Source organism: Pangasianodon hypophthalmus, chromosome 23 (assembly GCF_027358585.1).
Source record: "Pangasianodon hypophthalmus isolate fPanHyp1 chromosome 23, fPanHyp1.pri, whole genome shotgun sequence".
NCBI classification, from domain to species: Eukaryota; Metazoa; Chordata; class Actinopteri; order Siluriformes; family Pangasiidae; genus Pangasianodon; species Pangasianodon hypophthalmus.
Genome location: NC_069732.1, coordinates 8,373,044 through 8,384,348, shown reverse-complemented (window position 1 = coordinate 8,384,348; position 11,305 = coordinate 8,373,044). Strand labels below are relative to the sequence as shown.

Genomic DNA, 11,305 nt, shown 5'->3' with positions numbered 1-11,305 from the left:
GTTCACACTACCTACTCTGAGATGGATATTAGTCCAAGTGGAGAGGCATTGAGATGTCACAAAACATGAAAAGCTCTGTTAGCTTCTTTTCCAAACTTTCCACCAGTGTTGTGGTTAGTTGTGGTAGTTTGTTTAGGTTACTGCCATGGACATTGGCCATGTGCCATATGAAAGTAGGGTTTGTGCAGCAGCCGTCAAGCGTGCTGGTTTAACTGAAAGAAATGGTGTATAAACCTTATATTTTATCACTTTGCTTCAGTTGAATTATGCAGAGTTTCCCTAGTGGAAATTTTGGCTATGTTTTCTAATCAGTTAGAATCTCATTTTTAAGCTGGGCAAGCGAGTACAGTTGTTGACATTTGCCTTGACCTTGTTGCTCTGACTATGCATGAAACAATCGTGCAGGATCTTTCAATCTTAAATGAGTCAGCATTGACCTGGTTGAACTGTAGCACTTTTAATGCTGCATAACCTGCACACTACAACAGTGTTTTGCTCCCAAAATATTGCCAGATGTGACTTTTCATAATTGACATTATGTACCATCAGACAGTCTAAACAGGTACTGGTTTGACAGAGTATTTGATTACTCATTCACAGCCTTAGTGGTATATGTCCTGTAGCATTGTAGAGGTCTGTGAAGCATTGGTAATGTGTTTTGACTGGGTAATATGAATTTATTGCACTGGGGTGTGGTATGTTGGTGAAGCGGGTAGCTTTGCATCCTTCCTGGGTTCCCGGGTTAAAGCTTGGGTTACAGTCTGTGTGGAGTTTCACATTTTCTCCCTGTGTCTGTGTGGGTTTCCTTTGGGTTTACCACCTTCCTCCTAACTCCCAAATACACCATTTGGTCAACAGGATGTGAACAACATTCACAAGATTTTGAAAGTGGTTGTGGGAATTTCTGCCCATTCAGCCACAAGAGCATTAGTGAGGTCAGGCACTGATGTCAGGCGAGACGGCCTAGGGTGCAGTTGGCGTTCCAGTTCATCCCAAAGGTGTTCAGTGGGGTTGAGGTCACTTGAGTTGATCCACATCAGCCTTGGCGAACCATGACTTTATGGAGCTCGCTTTGTGCATATGGACATTGTCATCCTGGAACAGGTTTGGGCTAAGGCCCTTAATTCCAGTGAAGGGAAATCTTAAAGCTACAGCATACAAAAACATCAAGACAACAAAGACAACTGTGTGCTTTCAGCTTTGTGCAACAGTTTTGGGGAACACCCACATATGTGATGGTCAGGTGTCCACATACTTTTGGTCATATACTTTTGGTCATACAGTGCACATGCTGGTAGCTGGATTGGACACATTTGTAAATGTGTGTCAGCATGGTGACTTAGGATGGACTGGGATCCCTTCCATGGTGTAGGCTGTGGATAGGCTCCACATCCACAGCACCCTGACCAGGATAAAGAAGTTACTGAAGAGGAATGAATGATGAGTTCTTCATGGCTGTTAGGGTGGGATACCTCGTCACCTCACAATTCACTCGGGCTCTGTTGCAGGCTTAGATGTGATTAGATAATAGTTCTTGATGCTTATTCTTGATTGCTGACTTCCATAGGTGATTTCATAAAATGTTTTTTAATGAAAAACCCAATCTTTCATGCAATATTTAAAGCATATCAGTGCTTCTAAGAATCATTTGTTTTCTCTTCCCTAATGACAGTAGTATATATTTTGTGACAAGGTGTATGTATGGTTATATATGCTGGTTGTGAGTAAATGTGTGATAAATGGCACTGATTCCACTTTGCTGCTCTCTGTAGCTCAGGGACCTTGAGTTGTAACTCATAGCCCTGGTCGAGGACAATAAGTTTAGATTTCAAGTCATCTGATACTCACTATGCTCTGTGGAGCCTGTGTGCTGAGCAAGATCCAACTGACGGTCGTCTCTCTCACTGTGTTCTTCTTTTACAGTAGCTGTATGTGTGTGTTTGTGTGTGTGTGTGTGTGTGTGCTTAACAAGTATGTGCTTGCACAATACAAACCTCTTTACTACTCGTCTTTCACTCCGTGTGTGTGTGTGTGTGTGTGTGTGTGTCTTTGTGTTAATCTGTGTGTGCTGAGTAGTGTTCCTTCTAATGTAGGTCAGTAGAGGCTGCTCCACTCCTCTCCCTCCCTCCCAGCTCGGGTGCAGTGTGCACGCTGTGCTGTCTCTATAGTAGGAGAGCAGACTGAGCCGTGATTCTGTTCTCTCTCTTGTATTCCAGAGGGATAAAGCAGGGAGGCTGCCACAGTGGAAGATTAGGCTTTCCTCGGCATGCCGTTTGGCTTAGGGATTGCACCGAACCACATTTGCGATTCTAGTTATAAGTAGCTGCTTTAGTAATCCTTACTGCCAGACTGACAGCATCAGACTTCCCATAAAAACAGTCCAGTTGCTCCCCTTGTGTCTGCGATCCAAAAGAAAAAGTGGTCCAGGGGAGAATTTGAGCACTTCAGCTTCGACTGTCAGTTTTTTCGTAGGGCTGTTTTTGAGCTGCTGTGCTACACAGTGCTCTAGACTTGAATCAAACAAAATTTCATCTCTTCCTATTACAATTCACAGAAATGTCTTCATTCAGAATGTGATTTACCAAGCCCAAGTTCCACCCACACTCGGTTACTGTTACTATGTAGGTCAAATTTCTGAAAAATGAAGACTACAAAGATTGAGTAAATTTGCTGCCACAAGGCAGTATTTTGGGGAATCAAGAAAGTTGTCATGGGTAGCACCTTACATTAAGATTCCCTTAAGTAACATTATTTACCACGTTAGCTAACATTAACAAACTGTGAACATCAGCGTTAATAAACCATCAGTTATGTTAATAAAGTAACAAGTAAGGAATAACACAACAGACCATGCTGTTATACTAAAATAATCCATGCTAGGGTGGTGTGATATAGCCTAACGCAAATTGGAGCTACTGTTACCAACCTGAAGTTGATTATTTTCATATAACAGCACAGCCCACAGTGTGTTATTCTGCAAATACCACAGTGATTTGCCAACAATTTTAAAAACAATTAAAACTGATTTTTAATTTATAAATGGATGACACCTCATGCTTTTTAACTGTTTATTAACTGCTACATGTAATGTTATGGAATGTCCACAGGACGAGTTATATCACTTATGATATAACAGTTATAAACAGTCATTGCCTTACTAACCTCTCCTGTATTCTCTCTCTTGAAGTTAATGAGACAAATAAATGCAGTTTCTCATGTTACTGAGAAACTGGAAAGTGCAAACTCCTCTGTCCTGCAGACTCTCCCGTGTCTGGAAACTTACTGACTGTTACAAAGTACTGACACATGAGACTCCTTCCATAAATGTTAAATAATTGTCTCCTAACAGAAATGTGTCACCACATCAACAATTATATATTTTTCTTTGTTAAACCACAACACAGTGTTTTTTTTAATCTGTTTATTATTAGCCTTAGATTATGTGGAACGTCTGCCATACAAATCCCTATGAATGAGCTGTTACTATAGAAACGATGATGTATTACAACATCATAATGAAATATACCTGTGTTGGCTAATGTGTATTCATCCATGGCTCAAAATAAGTCTAAAACTAAAGAAGTGAATTAAACTACAGCATGTTCCTAAACATTGATAATTTTCTTAAGCGTCATCTCATATTCAATATTATTAATATTAAAATTGCTTTTTGGCCTCACTTTGGAATGTTACCAGTTAACAACCACAGTCAGGTTCATTGAGGTGCCGTTGATGGTATGAACATTGTTTTATGTAGGAGTTGATTATTTGGCATATTTGTTTTATTATTAAAAATGCAGGTAATGCACATGTTGTGGTGTATTAATTTTGAAGTTCATGATGTAGTCATGTTAATTAATGTCAGTTAAGTGTACCTCAATGTAAAGCATTATTGTTTCATGAAGTAGCAAGGGCTTAAAACAGGTGATGGTAAAATAAAGTGAAGCCAAATGCTATCTGCTTGAACTGGCCTAGGTAGCTTACTTGATCGACTTTGTAAAGTCTTAGCTGAACAATTCTCATAACCCTGGCTTTACATTAAAACCCATTTCAAGTGAACCCATTTTTAGCATTCCAGCTAACTTAAACTCAAACTCAAACTCAGCTCATACAGTATAACTAACCAACAGCAGATGAAGTGACTCACTTTGAAGCAGACAGATGTCTTTTTGATTAGGATGTCAACTGATGGTGAGTTCTAACAGCCACACATTTGGAAATAGATACTTTTATGCATCTCTCAGGCATATAGTTTTACCATATAGCATTAATTCAAAATATGACCAAAATATAGGGAACACTGGTGCATATGCTAACATGCTAATAAAGCAGTGATTGGAGAACCAGGAAAATCCAGGTGGGGAGGACAGAGAAACTGCAGATCTCTGTCTCTTTTATTTACCGGGTATGTTTGAAGGCCTTTGAGCTTTGCAGTAGTTACTTAGGATGTTTTTACTACCCATGTGACACTGCCATAACTCATTCCACCAATGTTGGTAATCAAAATTTGGTTTAAAGAATGTTAAAGAACTGTGATGAACTAAAGATTAATTGGTTGCAAAAATAACTTTCTTTTTTTCTTTGCCAGAATGTGCTTCCCTTTCCCTTTCTTTCCAAATCTGTCTTCTTCTCGCCTTTACTCCTTCTCATTCCTTTTTTAGTGTTATTATTATCTTTCACTGAAGTCACAAGGAAAGTATTTGCTGGTGTAAAGGAATGGTTCTCAGCTCTTCTCTCATGGGTGCACATTGCACACCACAGAACAGTTGTGTAGTAGTGTTTTCCCTGCTCTAACACACGTGATGTGCTGATGAACTCATCAGCTAATTAGCATCTATCCGAGAGCTAAATCTGATGTGTGGGAGACTCAGTACCACACAGTGGAGTGGGTCACAGGGTTTAAAATGAAGAACTACTCATGTGATTATGTGATACACAACCTAAAGGGATTTGGCAGAGCAGTACATTTAAATCGTTATTTTTTTCATACTTTCCAGAAGTAGTTCTTAATTGCTAGCTCCTGAATAACGACTGTATTTTACATTCCTAATCCCAGTTCAAATGATTACATTTGCCATTGCAATAATGCTACTCTACCAACAAAGGAATACTGTAATATAAAAGAGTTGCACCATCTCAATGATGGCAAATTATTCATTAGCATGCTTGAATGCCCTTGTCTGCTATAAATATCACTGATGAAAATAGCCTGAAGAAAGAGTAATCTGGACAGCAAGGAAAAATAAAAGGGGGAAAAAATCATACTTTAACAGTGTTTTGGTTTTATTATGCAAGTGACCCTAAATGCAGCAAGGTGCCTACTCATGTGTATATGCCAGCTTGGTATGTGTCAAGTTTTTCAGTTTTGCAGAGTTTCTCTCACAATCTTCATCTAAAAAATTTAGTAATTCTTTTTATTTTAAAAACTTTATTTTAAACATATTTCTGCTATTAAGCGTTGTAGAGAGATTACTGTTGCCTACTACACCAATGCAATGCTTTTTAAATAAATAAAATTGAATTGAATTGAATTTTTACTTTTTCTTTTTGGAATTGCTATTGCTGATGTTGGCAATTACAGCTTTGAGACATGTACAGTAAGTAACAACTTGCTTGTTGCAGCATTGTGGTTCTATTGTAGCCCATTCCTCTTGACAAATCATCTTCAATTCCCCTAGCTTATGTAGGTCCCTCTGATGGACTTAAAATTTCAAAATCCTCCCAATGGAATTAAAATCAGGACGTCTCCAAACATGAAGAGCTGAATTTTAAATTTTTTTTATTTTTGTTTCCTCTCACTGGAGTATGTTTTTCCGAAAGAGTTCTCATTTGTCTAAATGCTTTTAAACGTGTCTCTGTGGTTCTTTTTAGCCGAGGAGTTTTATGCAGGTTGTACAAACGGAGATGATTGTGGTGCAGTTCATTGCTTATCATTCTGCAACTATTTTTGAGTGACTGCTGGTTTTTCTCTTACCTTCCTTATCATTAGTCTGAGAGCATGTTGTGAAACCATGCATGGCACACCTATCTAGGGACGATTAGTTGTGGTTTCATGAACTATCCACCTGCATATTATCAAACCAATGGTACTAACAGGGATGTTTAAGATCTTTGCTATAGCTATTAAGCTGTTTCCACGCGTGTTGTTTTATAACGTGGTCCCAGAGAACTGAAGCTCCTTCACCTTCGCCATGATTGCTACTTGTTTTGTGAAATCTTCCCAGCCAATGGCAACATCATTTTATAATGACAACAGGTGCAATTTGCACAATGATCTTTTTTCCAGCATTTTTAAACTTTGGCATTCCAGTTCATCCCAAAGGTGTTCAGCAGGGTTGAGATCAGTCTTCTGTGCAGCCTACTCAAGTTCTTCCACACCAACCTTGGCAAACCATGTCTTTACAGACCTCACTTTGTGCACAAGGGCATTGTCATGCTGGAACACATTTGAGTCATTTCCATTGAAGGGAAATCATATTGCTACAGAATGCAAAGTCATTCCAGACAATTGTGTGCTTCCACCTTTGTGGCAACAGTTTGGGGCAGACCCTCATATGGGTGTTCAGATATTTTTGGCCACATAGTGTATGCACTAGAAGTATATTAAATAACAAAAACAATTGTGTCTGACTGTTTTTTGCCCTCACTGTATATGCTTGTATTAGCCTTGAATTCTCTTATTGACAGAATTTCAACATTTCAGTTTTTCTGTATAAAAATTCATTAACATTAATTGAAACTTTTACAATAAATGGCAAAACTTGTTGCTTACTTTTCAGTTTGTGAAGGTGCTTTCTATTTTTTATTTTTCGATTTTTTTTTTTTATGTAACACTGACATTTTTATAACAGATTTATGAACCCCTTTCAGTGCCACCACAAACCATTAGGGGTTCACAATGCCGAATTTGACTTTGGGTGATTTTTTTATCAGTTAGAAAATTAGATGAGATGAATATCTGTTGTGGGTAAAAAACCAGCCATTCTTGGTTAACAAACACAATATTTTACAGTGTACATTTTTTTTGATGCAGCTGTGTCTGCTGGAAGAAGGTGTGTATAGGATAGGTCTGGGATTGCATGCATACAATGATTCAGTCTCAGACAGTGCTCAGAGTCTCTAGTTGCACTGTGACACTTCTTAAATCATCATTCCCTGTTTGAAATGCAGAACAGCTCTCCAACTAGTGCTGGACAAAGCGAATAGAACCGGAGTGGGAGCAATCAATGAAGCACAGGGAGGAATTCTAAACGAGCAATACCTCTAAAAGATCAAAGTCTGATTATGTGGTTGATCTGCATGTTCTATAGTTCATTGGATGGGAACTAACATGAGCAGGCTGTTCTGCCATCAAATTAGCAACACAGCTTACTGTGTTCACCTTGTGAAGGTCATTGTGAACCAGTTTGTTTTCATTAGCATTTATGAATTATGGATAGGATTCAGTACTGCATATTTGTACTGCATATGTGTATGACTGTGTATGGTTGTTGAGAGAGATAGACAGTTGGAGGGGCGAGTTATGATACTGACACTTGAGTGCTCCAACTGTCCCTGCAGGGGATGCTCTCTGACATGTAGAGTAAGAGTGTATGTATATGGTAGCGATATCTTTCCCATCCCTTTGCAACTGAATCAAAACACAATATCTGTTTAATTACATTGCTAAACCATACAGTGGAAATTAGGAAATACCATTATGGGATTTCCTTACTTTGGTTATTTATTAGGCTTTCTAAAATTATGGAGACCTTTTTATCCTATGAGTACCTAAAGTGTGTACATATGTCTTTCTATATGTTCTGCAGGTTTCTGCTGCAGTCTTGGAGGCTTGCTTTCAGAGAGAAATGATTCCGCATGAATTGTGGCAAGTACTCTCTCACAGCAGGCATGTGTTGTGTTGTTTTCAATTGAGATCAGCGTCCATCCAGCCTTAAGCACAGGAAAAAGCTCCCGGTCTTCTCTCCACCCCCACTACCCCCACAGCACCAGCCAATCAGCAGGTGGCACAAGCAGAGAATAAGAGAGGAGTGCAGAGGGATAGAGAGTTAAAGAAAGATATAACAGGGAGAAACCACCTTAAAAAGAGGTACAGCAGATACTGTCATCATGAAGTCCAACCAAGAACGAAGCAATGAGTGTTTGCCCCCAAAGAAACGTGAAATTCCAGCAAGTACTCTTCCCTCAGAGGATAGGCCCATGGTAATGGCGCCTGCCAGTGAGAGCCAGCGTGGAGGGAACCTTGCTTGGCTTGCCAGCATGGCCAGCGGGCATGAGAGCAACAAGCAGCACACCAGCAGCTCAGCAGAAGCTGAAGGTCCTCAGTTCAAACCAACAGTGTCCACTGTCGCGTCCACTCGTGCGCTAACTGCAACATCTTCCATCCCCGCTGTGTATACTTCACCACTTTCTCAACAGGCGGGCACTATACAGTACTCACCGATGCCACCTAACCTGCACTTTATCAACCCCTCACATGCAGCACCCTATGCTAGCTATATTTCTCCCCTTGTGCCCCCTGCAGCCACCATCACCACGTCCTCCCAGCGACACACTGAAGCCTACTCTGGCACTACCAATTCTCCAGCATCCAAACCCGATCCAGTAATTTCCACTTCAGACAGCATACCTCAAACCCATTCCACCCAGTATGTCCAAATTTCCAGCTCCCAACTCAGTGTAGTGCCTTGTACTGCATCCTCACCCCAAAGCCATCTTCCCCTTCACCTACAACAAACACTCGCACTTAGTGGGCCCTCTCAGCTCCTGCTTCAGTACTCAGATGGACCCATGCCCAAAAAGGAAGATGGCAGACCTAGAGAGATGCTAAACGGTGAGCCGGAAAGGGGCCGTCGCTTCAACCAGCCCTCAGAATCCAAGGTCAGCAGCATAGCCAAAGGGTCTTTATCCACCCAGCATCACCACATCCACCAGCGAGACCACTACGAGACCCGGCACATGACACTTCCACCGGAGTATGCACAGGAAAACACCAATTTGAGGAACTCGTTAATTCTAGTTCCCAACAGTCACAACTCCAGCAGTGTTGATCCAGGAGGAAATCTAGACAAGCTGCCTCCCCCTCTGGCCCCGGCTGAAAAAGGAGGCATCTGCTCAGGCAAGCCAGTTTCCCGCACTCCCTCCAGCACCTCTGTTCCCTTTCCACCTCCCCCTTTACCTGTGGATGGTTTAAAGGCAGCAGTTACCACACTATCACCCCACGCAGTTATCCATACCACACATGGTGCAGCCGAGCCACTGTCTCTTGGCCTCACGTCCACCAACTTCTACCCCGCTCATCAGCCCATTATTGGATACATTGCAGGTGCAGGGCAGCCACAGTCTCTCAGTTACCACACCAGCCTGCCTCCACACCTGCTCATCCCAGGAACTCAGCCTGTTATTATCCCTGTAAGTGGAGCAGAAGCTACTGCCACATCTACAACACCAACTTTCGCTGCAGCACTGCCCCATGCATTTGTGACCTCAGCAGCCCCCAAAGGCGAGTCCTTTGAGACACCAGCCTCCTACCCCCACCCGACAGGTGCTGTGGTTCAGGCCCAACTGCACTTGCCTATCCTGCCAGCCTCTGCTAGCCTGCCAGCTACTCCACCTATACCTTCCACACCCTCTTTACCACCCTACTTCACCAAGGGTTCCATCATTCAACTAGCTGATGGGGAGCTGAAGCGTGTGGAGGACCTAAAGACAGAGGACTTCATTCAGAGTGCAGAAATCAGCAGTGAATTGAAGATTGACTCTAGTACTGTGGAGCGCATTGACAGCAGCCATACACCTAACTCTGCTATTATCCAGTTTGCGGTGGGAGAGCATCGTTCACAGGTAGGCTTGCTCTATTTGTAAACCTGGATGACTGTTTTACCTTGCATTGCAGACAGCTTGTATATTGGACTTTGTAAGAACTTAAGGACTTTAGTTTGATCTTTTCCACATTTAAAATAAAAAAATGCTTGTTGCCATCTTTTTCCATTGAGTCCTATGATTACTATATTTTCACGTTCAAAATTTGGTCAACTTGGTGCTCATTGTAATTATCATGTGTTGAAGATTTGAACATTTTCTGCAACTAATTTATACAGTGAGGTCCGGAGGTCCGGAGGACAATGACAGCGTTTTTGTGATTTTGCCTTTATACACCACCACAGTGGATTTGAAATAAAATAATCAAGATGTGATCGAAGTGTAGACTTTCAGATTTATTTTAAGAGGTTCCACAGAAACCTGTGGGGGGCAGTCATGGCCTAATGGATAGAGAGTTGGACTTGCAACCCAAAGGTCTCAGGTCCAACAGGGATTGTAGGTGGGGGGAGTGAATGACCAGCACTCTCCTCCACCCTCAATACCACGACTGCGGTGAGACCCTTGAGCAAGGCACCGAACCCCCAACTGCTCCCCGGGCGCCGCAGCAAAAAAGGCTGCCCACTGCTCCGGGTGTGTGTTCACTACTGTGTGTACGCACTTGGATGGGTTAAATGCAGAGCACAAATTCCAAGTATGGGTCACCATACTTGGCCACAAGTCACTTCACTTCACTTCAACAAGTACATCTGGGTGTGATGGTGAGGTGTCCACAAACAAACAAAAAATATGGCATTTACCATTTAGCCATTTTAAGCAAAGTACTTTCATTTTCAAGCTCAAAGGTATTTGGACAATTGACTGACAAGAAGTCCATTCCCTCGTTACTTCAAGACAAATGAAGCAGATAAAAGGTCTGGAGTTGATATCAGGTATTGAGTTGGCATTTGGCAGCTGTTCAACTGGAGCTACCAATATGAAGTCCAAGGAGATCTCAATGCAAGTGAAGGAGGCCATCATTAGGCTGAAAAAACAACATAAATCTATAAGAGAGATAGCAAAAACTTTAGGTGTGGCCAAATCAACAATTGGGTACATTCTTAAAAAGAAAGAAAGCACTGGTGAGCTCAATAACATAGAAAGGCCTATAAGACCACGGAAGACAACTAAAATGGTGGATCTCAGAATCCTTTCCTTGGTGAAGAAAAACCCCTTCACAACATCAACAGAAGTCAAGAATACTCTGGAGAAGGTAGGTGTATCATTGTCAAAATCTACAATCAAGAGATGCCTTCATGAATGTAAATACAGAGGGTTTACAACAAGGTGCAAACTACTGGTAACATTCAAGAACAGGAAAGCCAGATTAGACTTTGCCAGAAAACATCCAAAAAAGCCTCCCATGTTCTGGAATAAGATTCTTTGGACTGGTGAAACCAAGATTAATTTGTACCAGAATGATGGGAAGAGAAAAGTATGGCGAAAG

The 11,305-nt window shown here is 41.4% G+C and overlaps 1 protein-coding gene across 5 annotated transcripts in view; it reads left to right on the top strand.

Annotated features, from left to right (window-relative positions):
• atxn1a (ataxin 1a) overlaps positions 1-11,305 on the top strand; it is a 102,052-nt gene that overhangs the window by 86,613 nt on the left and 4,134 nt on the right. For all 5 annotated transcript variants that reach the window (XM_053228379.1, XM_034298601.2, XM_053228378.1 and 2 more), the window contains one exon: positions 7,809-9,843. In XM_053228379.1, the coding sequence (XP_053084354.1) occupies positions 8,110-9,843 (1,734 nt within the window). In that variant the 5' untranslated portion in view covers positions 7,809-8,109. The remainder of the gene's footprint in view (positions 1-7,808; positions 9,844-11,305) is intronic.